This window comes from Lepidochelys kempii, chromosome 4 (genome assembly GCF_965140285.1).
Source record: "Lepidochelys kempii isolate rLepKem1 chromosome 4, rLepKem1.hap1, whole genome shotgun sequence".
Taxonomy (NCBI): Eukaryota; Metazoa; Chordata; order Testudines; family Cheloniidae; genus Lepidochelys; species Lepidochelys kempii.
Window position 1 is genome coordinate 8,670,125 of NC_136383.1, and position 23,125 is coordinate 8,693,249.

The following is a 23,125-nucleotide window of genomic DNA, read 5'->3' on the forward strand; positions in this document are numbered from 1 at the left end:
GATCTTTGTAGAATTTCATAGAATCTTCCAGACTCTCTCAAAACCACATTTTCCTTGAACCTCCTAGACTGTTATCAGCCATGCCCCCAGAGGAAGATAAGGGTTGTGGCGTCACCAGTCAGTCAGTGAGATATGAGAATGAAGTGAAGTGAAGTGAAGCGAGAGCCCAGCTGCAATATTGTGAAAGTGTACTTGTGTTTTAAGAGTTGAAGAGTGTAAGTAGCAACTAATAAAGGGCATATTTTATGAGACACCAGAGATATCTATCGAACCCCTATCTACACAACTATATAAAAGGATTACTGTTACTTCTCTTGTCGTGTATAATATGTAATGTTTGATGACTTTTTAAGACTTTTGCTGTCCCTAATGCTGTCTGTTTTCCCCCATAGAAAATAAAAGCCTTCAGGAGTTCAGGATTGGGCTCAGTATTGCAGCAAGGTGCAAATGTGATGGGAAAATAGGCGCCGACTCCATGGGTGCTCTGGGGCTGGAGCACCCACGGGGAAAAATTATCGGGTGCTCCGCAGCCACCGGCCGCCAAGCTCCCTGCCTACTTCTCTCCCCTCCGAGCGTGCCGCGTCCCCAGACCCCTGTCCATCCCAGCGCTTCCCGCCCACCCCCCACGGCGCCTGACAGCTGTTTGAGGGCGCTTAGGACTTTCCGTGAGGGAGTGGGAGGAGCTGGGACACAGCGCGCTCAGGGGAGGAGGCGGAGAAGTGGTAGAGCAGGGGTGGGGACTTGGGAGAAGGAGTGGAATGGGGGAGGGGCAAGGGTGGTGCAAGGGTGGGAAGAGGTGGGACAGGGGCGGAGCTGGTGTCGAGCACCCATAGGGAAGAGGGGAAGTCGACACCTATGGATGGGAAAATATCTGAAACAGAACATAGACCAGGCTTTAGGCAGTAGTGATCATCCCAGTATGAGGGCAAAAGCAAGAAAAGCACCCTTTTGAACTAAAGGACTAGGGTTCATATTCTAAGGCTGTCCCCTATTGTAACACTATTTAGTACTGGTCCAGTTATTTGAGCTTTGTACATTTCAGTTATTCTTGAAATTAAAAGGTTTGTATAAGCTTAGAGTAAACAATTTTTTTACATTTGCTTATATATGGCATGAATAAATACTGATGTACAGCTCCTAGCATGCAAATTTGTCATCCTATATGACAGGGATAAATCATGCATGCAAATCATGCATCAAAGTCATGAAATTGGCTACAAATGCAATAAAAAATAAGGTATTCAAAAGTTTAACAAATGGAATGGGGGATGCTGAAGACACTCCTCATCTGGAGTGCCATTTGGTCGAGGGCCAGCCCTGTTCTGGGCCACACCTGTGGTCATGTTACAAAACCACGGGGAAGTCACATCACTCAGGCTACCAGCCTCCAGACATTATAGGGGTTCACTGGCAATGACAAATGTAGTAGAATGCAAACTCAGATTTACAGCCTTTAATCTGTATGTGTGCTCATAGGCAGGCACATTTGACATACATATGCAGTTTGAATGAACTCTTCTTTTGCAGGGCACCTCTTAATATCTACAGAGCTTTTCATCTCAAAGCACCTAACAGTTTACACATCAGTTTTGGCATATATAGACTTTCTGGAACCTGCTGGTTTGAGTCACAGCAGGCTCGGCTCAGCTTTTCAGGTATAGTAGACAAACTCAGTACCATGTAGTTTACTGTGTAGGGCCTTGTAGATGAGTCCTTAAAAACTGAGGCCAACGATATTTTCCCAACGATACCTTGCTATTGTTTGCTAATGATAGTAGCTGCATAATCCCTCTGGTGGAGTCTTACCTCAGTGTAGCCATCTCTTGTGATTTTACCACAAGACACATGATATTTGGTGGGTTTTCTTCAAGCCCCAGCCCCTGGAGTCATGTGGTTATGTGAGAATCTCAGCACACAGCAGCTGAAACCATCACTGATCCTAGTGGCAGTCCAGAGGGATGGGGCTTGAAGTCCCATCTGCATTATCCAAATGGCAGTTATGGAACTGAAGACCCCACAAAAATAGAAACATATGGAAAAAATTATATCTAAAGTAGTTAATAGTTGCTGTTTGCTTTGGTGCCCCCATTTAATTTCAATTTCTCCCTTGTCCAAGCCAACTAAACACCTAAGCCAGATGGCGGAAGGAAGCTACTGCTGCTTCAGATTTCTGTTCGGAACTGCAGTGTCGATCCCTTCATCTTCTCTTTATAATCTGAGTCAAATGCCTCATTCTGGGCCACGGTAAAGTGATTCTTCCAGTCACCCGCGATACCTGGAGGAGAAAACCAGGAATCATTGAGTGAAATTCTGTGGCCTGTGTTATGCGAGAGTTCAGACTAAATGATGACCATAATGGTCCCTTCTGGCCTATAAATCTGTGAAACCAAAGGAATGATTCAATCTATAGTCTTTCTCCCTTCTGCCACTTGCCTCTTTCAGAGATCTCACTAGGGCTTGGTTAAATGGTGACAATTTTTCACTCTAATTCCCCATTAGTTCCATTTCTCCTTGAGCAGTGTTTTTCCTAGGCAGCTCCATCATTAGCCAGATTTGGCTGGTAAAGGATAAAACGGATCCTGAGATTTTTCCCACCTATGGAAGCAGAACTAGTGGCTGGCTTTTCCCCAGATTATAGCTATTATTGGCCCTGCTTCCATGTTACCAGCCTTTCCTCCTTTCTTGTAAACCCTCCTATAATTGCTGTAAGGGGCTCTCACCTTTTCTCATAAAGGGAGACACACTGTGGTCCATCTGAGCTTTTGACATCATCTTATAATTGGCAGTGGGGTTCTTCTGCATCTCCTGGAATGAGGTGTGATGGAGGATTTTATTCACCACATCCTCCTTCAGGTCCTTTCCCAGAAACTGTAACACCTTTTGTATTTCACGTTTAGGATCCTAGAAAGAAAGACAGATTGTCAGATGCCACACAGAATGATGTGGAAACTATTACAAGGTGCTTGTACAATGTCACTTTCTCAGCCCAGGTGGTACGGATTGGGGACAGTGAGAATGGAGGGGTTTGGCATTTCCTTTTGAAGGGAGATCCCTAATCTCCCAAATCCGTGTGTGTGTAATATTATTGGGAATCACCAGATAGAACTATTGCAAATTATATTGGCTAGTTCTGTTTATCTGAATGTATAGGAGTTGGATCTTGAAGACATGCCTTTTGTCAACTGTGACATCGTTGTTTTCAGAAGTTGAGTATATTACCTGTGAAGCCTCACCCCTCTGCCTGATTCTCTTGCTCTCTGAATAAGTATTGTTGATAGGCATAGCTGCTGCCTACTTGTTATCCTCATGCAAACAAACAACACACTTGGGGCCAAAACATTAGATGAGTTTATATTCTTTCCCTCCCGCACCTCTTTCATGTCTTCATAGAACAGGTACAGAATCCGCTTGTCCTTTCTCTTCTCCCACCAGCCTTTCACATGATCATACCAAGGTCCAAACACAACTAAATCAAAGACAAAGGAGTAGAAGAGAAGGGAAACATTCACATTTAATATGGATTCACTGTGATATCAGCAAAGAAGTCAGGTTAAATAGTGAATATTTTGTGTGGCTCTCAAAAAAAACCCATAATGGCACAATCATACCAGGATAATGGGTTGATAGGGAAATAAGGGGGTGCTGGATGTCTTGGGACACCCCTTTTAACACAACTCATTCCCCTTCCCGTCCCCCCAGGAATAGATAACTTGAGACATTAACTAGTCAACCTGACTGCCTGAGCATCTAAGAGATGTTCTAGGAGGATCTGGTTCTTGGTTTTGGACCAGAAACCAACAAGTGGAGGCTAATGGGAGATGTGTTCATGTTCTTTTATCTTGCCCTGTAGGGGCTTCTGTCTAACTGAAATTTGGATACACTCATGGGAAGAGATTCTCAAGTGGTATAATAAAGTATCTTTAGAGCAGCTAATAATCTGCTCCATAGTTCTTTGTTTAGCAGTGTCACAGCCAGTGAGTTCAGTGTTGTAGGGAGAATCTAGCTTCAAGTTTTACCTTCCCCAGTCACAAACTTCTCCAAGAATTCATCCCAGGTGCCAGGCTCTGGATGTATCTTTGCCATTTGGTAGAAATGGTAATAAGAGACTGCCACATCCTTCGCATTTCGGGCAACGTAGATGATCTGCAGAGAAGAGAAGGATGTTTACATGGTCAATCGAGTCTATGTTAGAGTAACAAAGCTGATTGAAAAACAAGAAAATAAATTTGCAAAAATATTTTCAGATTTCCCCTCACCCATATTTTCATTGAAATCTGACCTTTTCAATTCTAAACATTTCAGTTGGTTCTACCATTGGCCAAAAAAGAGAGGGGTGGGGAGATTTATTAACACTGTCTAATTTCCCATCAATTTTGCAACCAAACTTCAAAAAAATGTGACCAGTTCTATTGAATGAGCAAGTGGCACTTCAGCTGTTTGTAGGACGCTCTCCAGAGTCACTATAAGTCTCATTGAATAAATCACTCTAAGAGCGATCCCTTCCAGGCTTAGTCATGGCATTAAAAGGAAAATCCCTCTGAATTTTGAAAAAAAATGAACTGCCCAAAGCGAAAGGGGTGTGGCAGAAATTCACAAGGTCACAGTCAACTGACGGGGACTGGCAAAGTAGGCAACATTACTGTTCCTCAGCTATATAAAAACTTTCACCCAGGGAAGTCATAGCACTTTACAGTCCTAAGTAATGTAGTGTTTTGCAGATGGGGAAACTGAGGTACAGGGAGGTACACTGAGCAGGAGAGGCAGAATTGGGAATAGTACCCAGTAGGCCTAATGGCTACTCTTGTTCTTTAACCATAATTGCTGCCTTCCCCATCAATGCAAAGAATCAAGCTGGAGGGGAGAGAGAAAGAGACTGAGTTCAACAATTAGAATTTCCTTCACAGTTGCCTAGAAAAGAGCACCCTGCTCTTAGGGAGGAAATCCTAGCCCCACTGATGTCAATGAAGCCAGGATTTCACCCTCAGGGTATGTCTACACTGCAACTGGAGGTGTGATTGCAGCCCACAGAAGATATACCCGTTCTAGCTTTAATCTATCTAACACAGCTAAAAATAGCAGGGAAGACACAGGGATGTGGGCTTCAGCATGGCCTGTACAGGCATGTCGGGGATCCTGGGGATATATTCGCATTGCTAGCCTGCACCACCATGTCTTCACTGCTATTCTTAGCCATGCTAGCTAGATTAAAGCTAGAGTGGGTAGGCCAACCTGTGCTTCAGATCACACCTTTGGTTGCAGTCTAGATATGCCCTTAGTCCCTGCTATAACCTGGCCCTGAATCCTCCTCTCCAGCACTGCTGATGGTATCAAATATGTCTGCAAAGTGCATGGATTGTAGAAATTCAGGGATGATATTTCATGTCAAATGAGGCTCATTTGAGTGATGCATTGTTTGACCATCAGTACTTACAATGGTAGCTGGATTTAGTCACTGAGAATCTTTGTGTGTGTTCAAAAAAAAATCAACTAAACACACAGCAGCACTAGAATCCTATGGAAACTCCAGCTTAATCCATTACTATATTAATTTCCAGTGGAAAATCTCAGATAGAAGGCTGCTCATATGGATAAGCACTGCCTGAGATTTAGGTTCAACTGCTGGATCGCTCACAGATTCATTATATGATCTTGGGCAAACCACTTAATCTCTCCAGGCCTTAGTCCGCCATCCGTAAAATGGGGATAGTAGTGCTTCCTTTGTCTATTTATATTGCAAACTCTGTGGGGCAGGAATTTTCTCTTGCTATGTGTATTCACAGTACACATGTGTAGTACAATGGGATGTCCATCTTGGTTGGAGCCTCTGCTAACACAATGCAAAGAAATAATACTAACCTTGCAGTTGTTTTCCCAGAAGGAGTCAGGAAGGAGTTGAACAGGAAGATGGGTCTTTACTAATCGGGGAGAGGGCATTTCAGCCAGCTTTGCGACACCTAAAAAATACAAAAGGGATTAAAGGAAAAAACAGGACTATTACAGCTTTGATCATAAACTATTTACACTCAGAGGGCCACTGTTACGAAGAGAGGAATCGGGCCCGCAGCCTTTAATAATCCTGAGCTGCCTTTCTGTATCTCTTTACAGGATGAAATCCAGACAGATGTGGGTAAAGATAGAAGTCAGGGTGTGAACATATAATATTCTATCCCCCTTTTAGGGCGAGATTTATAAAAGAGCTCAGCACCTAACAGCTCCCCTTGTGGACAGTGGAAATCTCATCCGTAGGGTAGGATTTTCAAAAGAAAATATGAGAGTTAGGTGCTCAACCTCCATTGACTGTTACTGGGAATTTGGCACTTAATTCCTATAAACTCTTTTGAAAATCCCACCCTTAATCTATTTGTGTATTAAGTTATTTTTAAAACATTTCAGTTCATATTTAAACTCCTTGTGCACAGGATCCTAATACTATTGACAGTTTGCACTTATATATGGCCAGATCCAGTGGGAATCTTTCCATTGACCTCAGTGTACTATGGATCAGGCTCAGAGTGCCTTTCATTCCAAAGAACTCAGAGTGGTTTAGAAACAGTAAAGGCTAAATTCTATCCTCAGATTTATACACAGTCAGTGAGATTTTCTTGTATGTATCCGAGGACAAAATTTGGAGCCAGTTAACCAACCCTCCCAAAAGCCCAGGGAGGTAAATAAATATCCTCATACTCAGTTTTGAGCAACACAATGCCTAAAGGGAGGGTTGTCAGAGACGCAGCTCCAATCTCTCCGGAAGCGTGCTTGCAGTGTGCAAAGCTTTACCATTTGAAATTCCAGGGATGATCAGCTCCATGAAAGGGACCCGAACGTAAATCGCATCCTGTTTACACTTCTCTGCATCACCGTTCTTATAGATCATGTCCACAATTTCACTGATCCAGGTTGTGCCTGGAAATATAAAGCAAACTAGCTAAATACTCTTCTAGCGTGCAGCAGGCAGGTCATAAACATGGAGTCAGATCCTCAGCTGGTATAAATTGAAGTGAATGGAGTTATGCCAATTTACACCAGATGACGATCCCTTCTAGCCTATGGCTTTTAGCTACAGACTTTGAGGGTGGTGATAATCAGTGCTCCTGGGTTTTCTTGGCCTGCACTTGAATATGTGATGTCAGTAACGAAGTGACTCAAAGGGCCTATCATCGTGGAAGGCCAATATCACCAAACTTGATATAACATCACAATTGTTTCTGCTACTGCCTGAAGACCCAATGCAAATTTCCCACTAGGCTTGTGGGAGATAAACTACTCACAAATGGAGGTGTGAATAGATAGAATCCTGTTACCCTTCAGCGCTGAGCCTATATTGAGGGCAAAAAGCCACTTCATCCATCCTGTGAAAAAAAAACACTCACCTTCGGCTCATGTTGGTCAGAATCAAGTTGGCAATTTCCCTTCCTGAACACCGAGTGAGGGCACTCCAGTGTTAGTCCACGAACTCTATAGCATTTAGCAACAGGAGAGTCTATGGCTAAATGATAGTAAGACAGCAACATGGAAGGAATATTTTGCCACTTTTTGAACACATCCCTGCTAGGACAAAGAAGTTTGTGGTCTTATTCTGTTTCTATGCACAGCATTGTTACAGGGCATGGCTTCTCCCCAGCTTCCAAACACTCCCTGCCCTGCTCAGTCTCCTTTGAGAAGGTTTATTTGCATAACACAGACAAGAAGAGCAACAGAAAGCAGTCTTTTAACTCATTTTCTCTCAGGCTTCAGGGCCGCCCCTCCCCATAGTCTAGCACTCCTCCTCCTGGTAGTTCCCTACTGAGTTCTAATCAGCTCTGCTCCCTTCCTGGAGCAATAGGCTCAGTGCTGCTTCCCCCAACACCTAGCCCCTTGCTCCAGGGACCCACTGCAGGAGTTAACTCTACTCCACCATGTCTTCCCTTCCCCAGGCACAGCCTATCCAACTCACTTCCTTCACCTCTTATTTCCTGCTCTCTGGGAGCCCTTTATAGGCCCAGGTGTAGCCCAGCCCCCTTTAATTGGCTGGCTTGGGCTCACATGCTCTGATGCAGGAGAGCTAGGCCCAGTTCTACTCACGGGGACCAGCTATTGAGCCATTTTCTGGCTGTAAATCTATTACATTCCTAAGAACATAAGAATGGCCACACTGGGTGAGACCAAAGGTCCATCTAGCTCAGTGTCCTGTCTTCCGACAGTGGCCAATGCCAGGTGCTTCAGAGAGAATGAACCTAACAGACAATTACAGTGTGATCCATCCCATGTTGTCCATTCCCAGCTTCTGGCAGTCAGAGGCTAGAGACACCCAGAGCATGGGGTTGCATGCCTGACCATCTTGGCTAATAGCCATTGATGGACCTATCTTCCATGAACTTATCTTGTTCTTTTTTGAATCCCATTATAGTTTTGGCCTGGTTGGTTTCTTAGCTTCTTCCCTACATGACAAGGTCCAGTAAAACCCATGTATACTGCCGTGTTTTGAATAGGGTTCTTCAATAAAAAGGGATCACGAAGGCACAGATGGAGGAGGCTTTGAGTAAGAGATTTCTATACCTAATTGAGGAATTGATAAAGGGGTTATGGTCTGAGTGTGGCATACATGTGGTCTAAGAGTTGGGCAGTAGCCTCCATTTCTGCCCTGGGTTTGTGCCTTTTAGCTGCATAAGAAGAATCTCCTGATAGATCAGTGGCACTCACCTGATTTCGGGTAGGTGGAAATGAGAAGGTCATCTGGCCTGGCTTGGAATGATTCCACCTGGGCCCATTCTTCAACAATACTCCAGAATAGGGGAATGCCACGGACCATTTCTAATTTCCTCCTGTAAATACTTTGATTATTTTCCATCCTGGAAATGCTGAGCTAAAGGAAGAGAAAAGAGTGGAAGTGGAAGTGGTTTGCTTCCATTACAAAGTGCTGGGAGACCCTCTCTTCCACTTAGCATTTATTTTCCACAGTGGAGTCTGGGAGACTTGTCAGTATTATATTGACAGGTTTCAGAGTAGCAGCCGTGTTAGTCTGTATTCGCAAAAAGAAAAGGAGTACTTGTGGCACCTTAGAGACTAACAAATTTATTTGAGCATAAGCTTTCATGAGCTACAGCTCACTTCATCGGATGCATCCGATGAAATGAGCTGTAGCTCACAAAAGCTTATGCTCAAATAAATTTGTTAGTCTCTAAGGTGCCACAAGTACTCCTTTTCTTTTTTCAGTATTATATTGTTAGTGATAACCCAAGCAACATTCATGCCTGTTAACAGTTTTAGGACTCGTGTGCAATGTTGAATGTAGCCACTAGCGGGTAACATGGCAAAATAGACTTGAGAAGGTCTGGCCTATCGGCTGGAAGATGGCAACACTATTTACATATTCTTTGGGCCAGATCCCCAGCTGGTTTAAAATGGCATAAAGTCAATGGGGCTCTACTGTATGCTACTGAACAGCTGGTCCACAAAGTCCTGAATATTAGAAGAGTTCTACCCTAATGCTCAGCAGCAGAAGTAGCCATGCTGTCAGTTGAAGGAAGGAACAAGATGAGAGTAGTGGGGCCAAGGGCAAAAATGAAGCAAGCAGTAGCATTTTGAACCAATTGCAAACATTATTGAGGAGGCAGGAAGAACACCACTCAGAGCACAGTGGCAAATGACTATAATGTGAACCAGCATTTTGATTCTAGCCAGAACATTAATGGGAATTTATCCATGTTCCAAGAAGAAAAACAACAATAATGATACCTAGCATTTTCTGCCACCTACTCAACATGCGGGAGCCTTGGTCTACGCTAGGAGTTGAGGTCGAATTTAGCAACGTTAAATTGATTTATCCCTCCACCCGTCCACACGACTAAGCCCTTTTTTTCGACTTAAAGGGCTCTTAAAATCGATTTCCTTACTCCACCCCTGACAAGGGGATTAGAGCTGAAATCGGCCTTGCCGGCTCGAATTTGGGGTACTGTGGACGCAATTAGATGGTATTGGCCTCCGGGAGCTAACCCAGAGTGCTCCATTGTGACCGCTTTGGACAGCATTCTCAACTCAGATGCACTGACCAGGTAGACAGGAAAAGGCCCGCGAACTTTTGAATTTCAATCTCCTGTTTGGCCAGCGTGGCAAGCTGCAGGTGACCATGCAGAGCTCATCAGCAGAGGTGACCATGATGGAGTCCCAGAATCGCAAAAGAGCTCCAGCATGGACCGAACGGGAGGTACGGAATCTGATCGCTGTATGGGGAGAGGAATCCGTGCTATCAGAACTCCGTTCCAGTTTTTGAAATGCCAAAACATTTGTCAAAATCTCCCAGGGCATGAAGGACACAGGCCATAACAGGGACCTGAAGCAGTGCCGCGTGAAACTTAAGGAGCTGAGGCAAGCCTACCAGAAAACCAGAGAGGCAAACGGCCGCTCCGGGTCAGAGCCCCAAACATGCCACTTCTATGATGAGCTGCATGCCATCTTAGGGGGTTCAGCCACCACTACCCCAGCCATGTTGTTTGACTCCTTCAATGGAGATGGAGGCAACACAGAGGCAGGTTTTGGGGATGAGGAAGATGATGAAGTTGTAGATAGCTCACAGCAAGCAAGCGGAGAAACCGGTTTTTCCAACAGCCAGGAACTGTTTCTCACCCTGGACCTGGAGCCAGTACCCCCCGAACCCACCCAAGGCTGCCTCCCGGACCCGCTAGGCAAAGAAGGGATCTCTGGTGAGTGTACCTGTTAAAATACTATACATGGTTTAAAAGCAAGCATGTTTAATGATTAATTTGCCCTGGCATTCACGGCTCTCCTGGGTGTACTCCCAAAGCCTTTGCAAAAGGTTTCTGGGGAGGACAGCCTTATTCCATCCACCATGGTAGGACACTTTAGCACTCCAGGCCAGTAATACGTACTCGGGAATCATTGTAGAACAAAGCATTGCAGTGTATGTTTGCTGGCATTCATACATCCGTTCTGTATCTCTCTGTGTTATCCTCAGGAGAGTGATATCATTCATGGTCACCTGGTTGAGATAGGGTGCTTTTCTTAAGGAGACTTTCAGAGGTGCCCGTTCCTGCTGGGCTGTTTGCCTGTGGCTGAACAGAAATGTTCCCTGCTGTTAGCTACGGGGAGAGTGGAGGGGGGAGGGGCTAGCCACGTGGTGGGGGGAGGCAAAATGTGTCCTTGGAACGAAAGCACATGTGCTATGTATGTAATGTTAACAGCAAGGTTTACTGTGAAAGAGTGTACCCATTGTTCTATAAAATGTGTCTTTTTAAATACCACTGTCCCTTTTTTTTTTCTCTACCAGCTGCATGTGTTTCAAGGATCACAGGATCTTCTCCTTCCCAGAGGCTAGTGAAGATTAGAAGGTGAAAAAAATGCACTCGCGATGAAATGTTCTCTTAGCTCATGCTGTCCTCCCACACTGACAGAGCACAGACGAATGCGTGGAGGCAGACAATGTCAGAGTGCAGGAAAGCACAAAATGACCGTCAGGAGAGGTGGCAGGCTGAAGAGAGGGCTGAAGCTGAAAAGTGGCGGCAGTGTGATGAGAGGAGGCAGGATTCAATGCTGAGGCTGCTGGAGGATCAAACTAATATGCTCCAGCGTATGGTTGAGCTGCAGGAAAGGCAGCAGGAGCACAGACCGCCGCTACAGCCCCTGTGTAACCAACCACCCTCCTCCCCAAGTTCCATAGTCTCCTCACCCAGATACCGAAGAACACGGTGGGGGGCCTCTGGACACCCAGCAACTCCACCGCAGAGGATTGCCCAAGCAACAGAAGGCTGGCATTCAGTAAGTTTTAAAGTTTTAAACTTTTAAAGTGCTGTGTGGCCTTGTCCTTCCCTCCTCCACCACCCCTCCCAGTGCTTCTCTCCTCCACCACCCCTCCTGGGCTACCTTGGTAGTTATCCCCATACTTCTGTGATGAATTAATAAAGAATGCATGAATGTGAAGCAACAATGACTTTATTACCTCTGCAAGTGGTGATCGAAGGGAGGAGGGGAGAGTGCTTAGCTTACAGGGAAGTAGAGTGAACCAAGGGGTGGGGGGGTCCATCAAGGAGAAACAAACAGAACTTTCACACCATAGCCTGGCCAGTCATGAAACTGGTTTTCAAAGCTTCTCTGATGCGTACCGCGCCCTGCTGTGCTCTTCTAACCGCCCTGGTGTCTGGATGCGCGTAATCAGCGGCCAGACGATTTGCCTCAACTTCCCACCCCCACCATAAATATCTCCCCCTTACTCTCACAGAGATTGTGGAGCACACAGCAAGCAGTAATAACAGTGGGAATATTGGTTTCGCTGAGGTCTAAGCGAGTCAGTAAACTGCGCCAGAGCGCTTTTAAATGTCCAAATGCACATTCTACCAGCATTCTGCACTCGCTCAGCCTGTAGCTGAACAGCTCCTGACTACTGTCCAAGCTGCCTGTGTACGGCTTCATGAGCCATGGCATTAAGGAGTAGGCTGGGTCCCCAAGGATAACTATAGGCATTTCAACATCCCCAACGGTTATTTTCTGGCTTGGGAATAAAGTCCCTTCCTGCAGCTTTTGAAACAGACCAGAGTTCCTGAAGATGCGAGCTTCATGCACCTTTCCCGGCCATCCCACATTGATGTTGGTAAAATGTCTCTTGTCATCCACCAGTGCTTGCAGCACTATCGAAAAGTACCCCTTGCGGTTTATGTACTCGGCGGCTTGGTGCTCCGGTGCCAAGATAGGGATATGGGTTCCATCCATGGCCCCACCACAGTTAGGGAATCCCATTGCAGCAAAGCCATCCACTATGACCTGCACATTTCCCAGGGTCACTACCCTTGATATCAGCAGATCTTTGATTGTGTTGGCTACTTGCATCACAGCAGCCCCCACAGTAGATTTGCCCACTCCAAATTGATTCCCAACTGACGGGTAGCTGTCTGGCATTGCAAGCTTCCACAGGGCTATTGCCACTCGCTTCTCAACTGTGAGGGCTGCTCTCATCTTGGTATTCTTGTGCCTCAGGGCAGGGGAAAGCAAGTCACAAAGTTCCATGAAAGTGCCCTTACGCATGCGAAAGTTTTGCAGCCACTGGGAAACATCCCAGACCTGCAACACTATGCGGTCCCACCAGTCTGTGCTTGTTTCCCGAGCCCAGAATCAGCATTCCACCACACGAACCTGCCCCATTAGCACCATGATGCCCGCATTGCCAGGGCCCATGCTTTGAGAGAAGTCTGTGTCCATGTCCTCATCACTCTTGTCACTGTGCTGACGTCGCCTACTCGCCCGGTATCGCTTTGCCAGGTTCTGGTGCTGCATATACCGCTGGATAATGCGTGTGGTGTTTAATGTGCTCCTAATTGCCAAAGTGATTGAGCGGGCTCCATGCTTGCCGTGGTATGGCGTCTGCACAGGTAGCTCAAGAAAAAGGTTGCAAAACAATTGTCTGCCCTTGCTTTTACTGAAGGAGGGAGGGAAGGGGGGCCTGATGATATGTACCCAGAACCACCCGTGACAATGTTTTAGCCCCATCAGGCACTGGGATTTCTACCCAGAATTCAAAAGGGCGGCAGAGACTGCGGGAACTGTGGGATAGCTACCCACAGTGCAATGCTCCGGAAGTCGACGGTTGCCTCGGTACTGTGGACACACTCCGCTAACTGCATGCACTTAGAGCATTTGTGTGGGGACACACACAATCGACTGTATAAAAATGCTTTCTACAAAACCGACTTCTATAAATTCGACCTAATTTCATAGTGTAGACATACCCTGAGAGGGTCAGACTTATCTTATCCTTAGCAATATATACCTAAATCTTTATTTGAATGAATTGCCTCTGTTTAGATCCTATAAAATTGCCTAAGTTACTACATATAGCCCAGACTTGTATATTTGCACTTTTTTAAAACCTAGCTTGATTGTATCTAATTTTCAGAACAAATTTTGTTTTATGAAAGTTATGATACTGGCCAATTATTCCCACATACAATACAAATACATTAAAGACTGCCAGGCACTCAGAACCTGTGGTAATGTTGTGGGGCATATAAGTCTGATTGATAGATAAATAGACAGGTAGATTGGAAACTTGAAATCTTCAAAAAACTTCATGAGCTATGATAGAAATGATTATTTTTAAGATTACATTTTCAGCTAGTATTAGTTAGCGTAAGTGCTAATTTAAACCAGCTGAGGATGTGGGCCTTGTACTCTTTTTCCTAGATAAAAAATAATGCAAAAATCAAACCCATGTCTCAGAGATGAACGGCTGGGTGTGTGCCATTAAGCTAGCTGCAGGTCATGCTGCACTATATGACAATGGTTTTACTTAAGGTGAATTGGAAGAGGCATCCATTACATAAATAGAAAGGTTATCACCGCAGAAATATATAGTAAAGAACAAAATTGTCAGACACATAGATGAACATAATTTGTTGGGGAAGAGTCAACATAGTTTTTGTAAAGGGAAAACATGCCTCACTAGTCTACTAGAATTCTCTGAAGGGGTCAACAAGCATGTGGACACTGGGGATCCAGTGGATATAGTGTACTTAGATTTTCAGAAAGCCTTTGACAAGGTCCCTCACCAAAGGCTCTTAAGCAAAGTAAGCTGTCATGGGATAAAGGGGAAGGTCGTCTCCTAAGTCCCCTCTAAGCTGCATGGCACCGCAGCGGACTACCAAGGGCTGCACAGGTGGGGAGAGGCGCTCCTCCCCTGGCCCAGCCCAGCCTTGCCCTGCCCAGCCGGAGCTGCCGCAGCCGGGGAGAGGTGCCCCTCCCTTGGCCCAGCCTGGCTGGAGCTGCCATGGCTGGGGACGAGTCACATGGAGTGGAGAGGAATTAACACCCCGAGACAAGCAGCGGCACCCTCCACCCATTGTCCTGCAGCCAACTCATCTGGTGGGTTTAATGAGCAATTGCAAGTTAGCGGGAGGTGCCAGAGCTGCCGCCCCATGACCCAGCTGCATACCGTGGGAGGGAGGGCCAAGCTGCTGCCCCCCATCCTGCAAGCCAACCGGTGGGCTCAGGGAGGCGAAGGCTGATCCCCCAAGTGGCCCGTGGAGTGTGTGTGACCACGCGCGGGGTTGGCCGTGGGTGCAATTCCAATGATGCAGCCAAGGGTGGTTTTACCCCTCCTCTGGGAGGTGGGGAGCTTGAACCCACCTGCGAGCACCTCCCCCATGGGCACAGGGGGTGGAAGGCAGAGCCCCACCCCACACCCCATGCAAAGTTGCCCACTTGGCCAGCAGCCCGTGAAGCTGGAGGTGCCCGCAGTGGTGTGGGGGGTCTGTCTCAGGGGGCGCCCCATGGGCAGCCCCTTACCCTGAAATTTGCCAGGCTGGAGGGGCTCTGGGGAGCAAAGCCACATGTGACCGCGGGCTGGGGTGGCAATGCTATTTCCCCAGCCCCACATGGAGAGGCACCCCAGCCCAGCCCCGCCAGAGCTGCCGTGGCCAGGGAGAGGCCCCTCCCCCATCCTGAGCTGCTGCAGTGAGAGAGGGTTGGGGGGGTCCTTTCTCCCCACTGCAGCCCCGGGGCAGCCTGCACCTCAAACCTCTCATCCTCGGCCCCACCCCAGAGCCTTAATCCCCATCTGGAGCCCTCTCTCCCATTAGGGGTATGGAACGGCTTCCATATGAGGAAACATTAATAAGACTGGGACTTTTCAGCTTGGAAAAGAGACGATTAAGAGGGATATGATCGAGGTCTATAAAATCATGACTGGTGCAGAGAAAGTAAATCAGGAAGTTTATTTATTCATTCTCATAAGACAAGAATTAGGGGTTACCAAATGAAATTAATAGGCAGCAGGTTTAAAACAAACAAAAGGAAGTATTTCTTCACACACCAAATAGTCAACCTGTGGAACTCCTTGCCAGAGGATGTTGTGAAGGCCAAGACTATAACACAATTCAAAAAAGAACTAGATAAGTTCATGGAGGATAGGTCCATCAATGCTTATTAGTCAGCATAGGCAGGGATGGGATCCCTAGCCTCTGTTTGCCAGAAGCTGGGAATGGACGACAGGGGATGGATCATTTGCTGATTACCTGTTCTGTTCATTCCCTTTGGGGCACCAGGTATCGGCCACTGTTGGAAGACAGGATACTTGGCTAGATGGACCTTTGGTCTGACCCACTATGGCCACTCTTATGCTCTTATGTTCTTAAACTGAATATGCATAGACATTTCTGTGGAAACCCCTGCTTTTTTCCTGGAAGTTTCATGTAGATTTTAAAATTGTTGTTGTCAGGTGAATCCAACTTGCCTCATTCTGGAATAAATCATTTTATGAGAGGTCATTAAACCTGGGCGGTGTATGGAATGCAAGAGACTAGCTCTCTCTCAGAATAATGGGCTACAATCTCTAATCACAATCGCATGAGAATGTTCTAGCTTCTGAAGCGCTAAAGCAGACCTTTCACCGAATATGAGGGCGTATCTATATTAGCAAACATCACGAGTAGACGTCAATCAATTTTAAATTGATTTATCACATCAGTGCAAACTCCTAGTGCAGACACATTACAACTGCTTTAAACCATGTTTATACTGGTTCTCTGAATTCAGTAAAATAATCAGATCAAGCTAAACTGCTTTAAAAATGACTTAAACCAGTTTAAGTGCATATACATTAAAAGTTTGCACTGGTGTAAGTTGATTAGGTTACATAAGAGCAAAATACCATGTGTAGATGTGCCCTCTAGGTACCTGTATTTTATCCCTTTCACTCTAGCTAACTAATTAACCACCCAAAACAAAGCAGGAATTCAGGGGATAGGTGGTTCTGTTATGCCCACACGTCTCAGGGATGCCAATAAGAAAAACCATTTTAAAGGGTGGGAAAAGTTGGCACGTATCAACATTTATTCTTCCATTGAAAGCAGCTCTCTCCACTATGCAGCCAATACTGAGAATAAGCAACTAGAGATTTTATAACAATTTCAGCCGCCTGACTTTCAAAAATAAAAAGTTACTTTCTGCGTCAGAGGTTTTAAAGCCAGCAGGGACCATTATGATCATCTAATTGGACTAGCTGCATTACACAGGCCTGAGAATTTCACCCAGTGGTTCCTACATCCAGCCCAATAACTGATTTTGGAAGCCTCTCTCAGCACTATACAAAAGACCTAGAGAGCCATTGTGGCAGCACCCTGCAGAGAGAAAGTCATAGCACATGATACAAAGAGCATTAACCAAGTACTGCACTTGTGCTGACTGAATGTCGGGCAGCCCAGTAATACTCAGCAGTGGCTTCAGGTGTTTCAGTAATTAGAGGAGTGTCTAGTTTCCTTTATGACACTGTTGTTTACTTTGTGGTAGGAGGTCATGGGAGACTAGCAAACTCCAGAGACTGACATTAAGAGCTCTGAAAAGATCTTTGATGCTGCAAGTTTTCATTAACCCATATTTGTGCCATATTTGCCCAGTAACTTGTCACATCACCCACTGTTATGCAGTTATCCGATACTGATGAGGATGCCAATAAATAAACCATGCAAGGAAAGGCCCTGCTATCATTCACTTGCACATGAGCTTATGCTGCTATGAGAATCTGAACAGTTTTCTCTCTGGTTTTGCTTTAAAATCTAAGACTTAACATTTCACTGACATAGATTGTCCCCCCTGGCATTAATAGCCATGACAGGGGAATGTTTACTGAAAATCCTCATGAAGATGAACCCAAATTGCCCCGTTAGGGGAGCAGGGTTCCCACCTCCCAGACCTTTGGATTCCGCAAGATTCACCTCGATCCTGGCAGGGGATCTGCAAGAGGCCACGGCCATCTGTACAAAGGCCCCACATTCCTTCCGTTGGTTGTTGGCCACCCCAGGCCCCTGCCAGTGCCATTGGATTCCCCTGTGGAAGCTCCCAGGTTCCTGGGACAAGGGCTGCCAAGATAGGTCAATATGGCCTGGAACTGTATTAATTTTTTCAGGCATCTTCTGTGGGGCTGGAGGGTGGATGATACGCATCTCCCGGATTCCACTCCAGCCCTCTCCTCCCCCAGTGCGGATCTTAGACCCTGCAGTGAGCCCTCTGCAGGGTCTAGGAAGGGCAGGGGGATGGTGCTAGGGAGGCTCTGGAGCCCCAGTTGCATGGGGAGGAGGGGAGATGCACACGCCGGATCCCCATGCAGCTCTCAGCAGGGATGATTCTTACACTAGTCACACTGTATGGGTTAGGCAGTGGAAAAGTTAACTGATCTTACGGTTGTTTGGAGACCACGGGTGCCTGCGTTAGCCTTGACTGGGAAAACAGGATGGCAGCTGCAGACTGGCTGTCATTATTGTGTCCCCTTTAGGGCATCTTTTATAATATGTATTAGCCAAGGCCCTACTTAACTTGAGATTTTGCAGAAATTGGGGATTCCACAATATTAGGCTTCCACCACAAGTTTGACAGTGGGAGTCCCCACTGTCAGCCCCATGATCTTGCTCTCAACCCCAGGCCCCCGTCTCAGCCCCGGGTGGCCAATAGTGGAAAATGGCAGAAAAGTAATAATGGACGTTATTACTGCAAATTATTACTTTTCCACAATTTTCCATGGCTTGTCTGCAAGTCAGCTGCAATTTTTTGACAATCATCCCACAGTTCAAGTAGGGCCTTAGTAATGGCATTTGATTTAGTTAATTCTTAAACAGGGCAGGGTAAACACTTTGCCGTGAATTGTTTTTCAGCCGGAGCTGGCCTTTTTCTGTTTGGAAGTGAGTCATGAGAAGACTTGGATTTTTACAAATTTATTTATTATCATTATTACAGTTCTTCCTATGAGCCCCAGCTGAGACTGGGGGCCTATGGTTTTAGGTACTGTACGAACATACAGCTAGAGCCAGCCTCTGCTGTGAGAGCTGACAGTCTAAACAGACAATGGGTGGAGAAAGGATGGGGAACTGAGACATGAGAGAGTAAGTGATGGGCTGACTTTGGGCAAATCACTTCACCTCTCTGTGCATCAGTTTCCCCAGCTGTGTAATAGGGAAAAAATGCCGACCTCTTTTGTAAAGTGCTTTGATATCTGCTGATGGAAAGCTGTTGCAGAGCTGGGACATGAAGCCAGGTCTCCTGCGTTTCAGTCCAGCGCCTTATCCACAAGAACATGGTGCTTCTCAAATGTGTGTGTGTTTATGGAACACTTTGTGTGAACATCTCTTGGACTAGAGGCCGTTTGCAAACTAGGTTTGTTATGTACGTTCACTATTTTCAATCATCCCTATGTGACTGGTCCTATGCAGACAGCAGCCCTAACTGCAGCATCTGCCAGCAAAGCTTTGCCCTCACATCTGTTTCAGAGTAATAGCCGTGTTAGTCTGTATTCGCAAAAAGAAAAGGAGTACTTGTGGCACCTTAGAGCCTAACCAATTTATTTGAGCATGAGCTTTCGTGAGCTACAGCTCACTTCATCGGATGCATGCCGTGGAAACTGCAGCAGACTTTATTTATACACAGAGAATATGAAAAAATACCTCCTCCCACCCCACTGTCCTGCTGGTAATAGTTTATCTAAAGTGATCATCAGGTGGGCCATTGTGCTGGAAATGGCCCACCTGATGATCACTTTAGATAAGCTATTACCAGCAGGACAGTGGGGTGGGAGGAGGTATTTTTTCATATTCTCTGTGTATAAATAAAGTCTGCTGCAGTTTCCACGGCATGCATCCGATGAAGTGAGCTGTAGCTCACGAAAGCTCATGCTCAAATAAATTGGTTAGTCTCTAAGGTGCCACAAGTACTCCTTTTCTCCTCACATCTGTGTTTGCTAGCGGGGGCAGGTCACAGTAAACTGCTGATTGGAGAGAGTTTTTTATTGCCAAAATGAGTGGGAAAAGCAGGAAGGCAGAGCGACTCCCCATGTGTCAAGAGAATGAGGTGCAGCTTTATGCAGTGAGATTGGAGTATCTAGAAGAGCATGTTGATCTGCAGAGAAACGTGCACATCATGGTTTTTCTGACAGAGAAGATGATGGCACTAGTGTAATTCCCTGTGAGAAGAGGGAGGAGTAGGAGGGCTCTAACAGCCAAGAACAAGACATGGTGAAGGAGAGAGAATTTTTGACCACTAATCACATGATCCATCCATCCATTACATGCTCCCTGCAGAACACTTTGATGGAAAAAAAGCATGACATGATTGTAATGACTTGGTTTGTCAGCAGGACGCTGTCCAAATGGGTGGACTGACTGTCAGTCGATAATTTGACATGCTTAGCTGTGGACAAGTTTTCATGAGTGTTCAGTACCTAGAGGGAAGGCAGCATAACTGACATTGATAAGCGCCCTAGATTTACTAAAATAACAAAATACACAAACATTCAGAAGAGGGGGGAAAACAGGTACTCAATAAGAAGTTGAACAAGTAACATTCCTGTGACGCTTTCCAAGGATGCCCAGAGTTGTGAGGCCCCTTGCTGCCGCCTGCCCTTGCTGTGAGGAAACATTGTCTGGGCCTGCTGGGGATCAGCTCCCCAACTCCATTGACCACAAGCCCTTCCCAGTAGGCCGTGCAAGCCCTGCTGTCTCTCTCCAAGTGAGCAATTGGCACGTTCCAGCTCTCAGGCCCTCTGAACATCTTCCTGGAGTGTCCACCTCTGGTCCCCTGGACACGAACAGTATTCACAGATTGGGGGTACTGTTCCTTTGGAAGCAGCCAGCTTATCAGTTTCATCTCAGATCCCCGCTCCACTTAATACCCAGCACTGACACATGTTTATAGTCAAATAAAGTAAAAGTTTATTTAACACAGCATAGAGATGCAAGTGATAGCAAGTAGAAATATTGGAAACAGATGATTATATAGAAAACAAAATCATAACATGCATTCTAGACTTAATTAACAAAATACTCTGATGTCTTGTAGAGTATTGCTTACTCAAAATCTTTACAGAATTTCACAGCCACGCTGGCTGTGACCCTTTCATAAGACAAACACACTGTTAGCTTGCTTCCTTCATGAAAGAGTCTCTGTGTTTCCTTATATCCCCCAGATATCCCCTAACAATCCTCTGTCATTATTCAGAAACAGGACACCCTCTGCTGTTGTATCCTGTGAATTTCCTCTCTGGCAGTTTTCATAATCTTTTATTCTGCCTGGGGCTCAGTATGAAAATAGATCCAAAATTGCAATGAATTGTATGCCCGATGACACACATATGACCAGTCAGGGAAATAGGCATCTGGTACCTCTTGCCTGAAAGGAACATGTCCGAGTTACGTCACCGCCTGGTAACCTGCCTTAACTTTAAGACCTTAGGAACACAGATACTTAACTGCTTAAATATGATCTGTACACACATTTTGCAGTGATCATGTTAACAAGTGGGCTAGTGGCTCTCAGTAGAGACCTCACATGCTCCCTATCGGGGAACTATTTTGCTACATCCGACCCAGGAATTCCTGTAAAAAACCCTATGCACTCCTGTGGCCTCTGCCAGCTGGCATGCAGAGGTCTCTGGGTCACAAGTCCCTTAATTCAGAACACTCATTTCAGCTCCACTGACTGTATCATAAACTAAACACAACAAAATAATTCCTCTGAAGACTGCTTTGGACTGGCTTTTATTAAAACTTGTCAGCTTATTGGAACTGCCTATTTAACTGATAACAAACCTACATCACTGTAAACCCTACTCACTGATCCAAAGTTAAGAACCCCCTTGTGCCGTAAAGCTGGGGAACTTACTGTGTATTCAGTTTGGTTGTTTGTAGGCTTTTTCGTTGACCAGAGGCTAGGATCCCAGTCCTACTTGTGGGCTCTAGCAGTTTCTGTCCTTCACTTCCTGTTTTCTAAGATCAGCTGCACTCCTTTCTCTTCCCCAGTGCTAAGTTACAGGATTTGCCATCCGAGAGGTGGAGTCTGGCTCTCTGGATGTTATCTTTCCAGGAAGTGGATTTTTGAGTGGAGAAGTTAGTCCAGTAAAAGATGTTACCTCACTGACCTCGCAGGTTTGAACAAAAGGAAGTATTTCTTCACACACCAAACAGTCAACCTGTGGAACTCCTTGCCAGAGGATGTTGTGAAGGCCAAGACTATAACACAATTCAAAAAAGAACTAGATAAGTTCATGGAGGATAGGTCCATCAATGCTTATTAGTCAGCATAGGCAGGAATGGGATCCCTAGCCTCTGTTTGCCAGAAGCTGGGAATGGACAACAGGGGATGGATCATTTGCTGATTACCTGTTCTGTTCATTCCCTTTGAGGCACCAGGTATCGGCCACTGTTGGAAGACAGGATACTTGGCTAGATGGACCTTTGGTCTGACCCACTATGGCCACTCTTATGTTCTTAAACTGAATATGCATAGACATTTCTGTGGAAACTGTTAGGGGGCTTATTCCTTCACCCACTTACTTCCCTGGTCCTTCTCGCATGAACAGAGAGCAACAATACCTGAAGTCCAAAGGTGCAAACAATTCAATGTTTATTGGGGTGAACTTCCAGCAAGCATGATTCCAGTTTCCTTCTTTAGTATCCTCCTTCCCAGCTCTGACACCACAGAGCCTTACACCTGTGTCCCTGTTCCCATTCCTACCCTTAGCCAAACATGATTCCAACTTCCTTACTCCCATTCCCTGTTCCCATTTCCCCCTTTAGCAAAACATGATTCCAATTTTCTTACCCCTGTTCCCATCTCCCCCTTTAGCCCATTCCCTGTTCCCATCTCCCTCACACACCTACCCTCCCTCCCACCCACACCCACTTCCTCATTGACTACAGATTATATAGTAAAACTTGAGTTCTGCTTAGCTATACCTTAACCAATCATTTTCCTGAAATTTAACTAACCAATCCTAACATATTGTAACATGATTATGTAACCAATTATATCCCACCACCTTAATTAGTTTACACCCAGCAAAATTAATTATATAGCAGACAGGAACAATCACAGAACCAGAGAGATTATACAGACAAACAATAGCAAAGTGAAAAGGAGGACTTGTGGCACCTTAGAGACTAACCAATTTATTAGAGCATAAGCTTTCGTGAGCTACAGCTCACTTCCTCAGATGCATATCGTGGAAACTGCAGCAGGCTTTATATATACACAGAGAATATGAAACAATACCTATTCCCACCCCACTGTCCTGCTGGTAATAGCTTATCTAAAGGTTTCAGAGTAACAGCCGTGTTAGTCTGTATTCGCAAAAAGAAAAGGAGGACTTGTGGCACCTTAGAGA

The 23,125-nt window shown here is 45.7% G+C and overlaps 1 protein-coding gene across 3 annotated transcripts; it reads right to left on the reverse strand.

Moving 5' to 3' along the window:
- Positions 1–1,438: 1,438 nt before the first annotated feature.
- On the reverse strand, positions 1,439–21,771 carry LOC140910091 (sulfotransferase 1 family member D1). 3 transcript variants are annotated; one of them, XM_073340265.2, is made up of 8 exons: positions 21,625–21,771; positions 8,680–8,842; positions 6,778–6,903; positions 5,857–5,954; positions 4,017–4,143; positions 3,372–3,466; positions 2,721–2,901; positions 1,439–2,275 (listed from the first exon to the last, which is right to left on the reverse strand). In XM_073340265.2, exons 2-8 carry the CDS (start codon positions 8,825–8,827, stop codon positions 2,163–2,165), a joined length of 888 nt encoding a protein of 295 aa, XP_073196366.1. In that variant the 5' UTR covers positions 8,828–8,842; positions 21,625–21,771; the 3' UTR covers positions 1,439–2,162. The 3 variants fall into 3 exon arrangements, with proteins under 3 accessions (XP_073196366.1, XP_073196368.1, XP_073196367.1); XM_073340267.2 differs by lacking the exon at positions 8,680–8,842; XM_073340266.2 differs by lacking the exon at positions 6,778–6,903.
- Positions 21,772–23,125: the final 1,354 nt, after the last annotated feature.

What these genes read in the sequence shown, in the direction of transcription:
- LOC140910091 (XM_073340265.2), bottom strand. Translation starts at nt 8,827, where the DNA reads ATGGAAAATAATCAAAGTATTTACAGGAGGAAATTAGAAATGGTCCGT. An exon ending in TTCCACCTACCCGAAATCAG is followed by an intron (nt 6,904 to 8,679) that starts GTGAGTGCCACT and finishes TTATATTTCCAG; the next exon opens with GCACAACCTGGATCAGTGAA. An exon ending in TCTATGAAGACATGAAAGAG is followed by an intron (nt 2,902 to 3,371) that starts GTGCGGGAGGGA and finishes CTTTCTTTCTAG; the next exon opens with GATCCTAAACGTGAAATACA.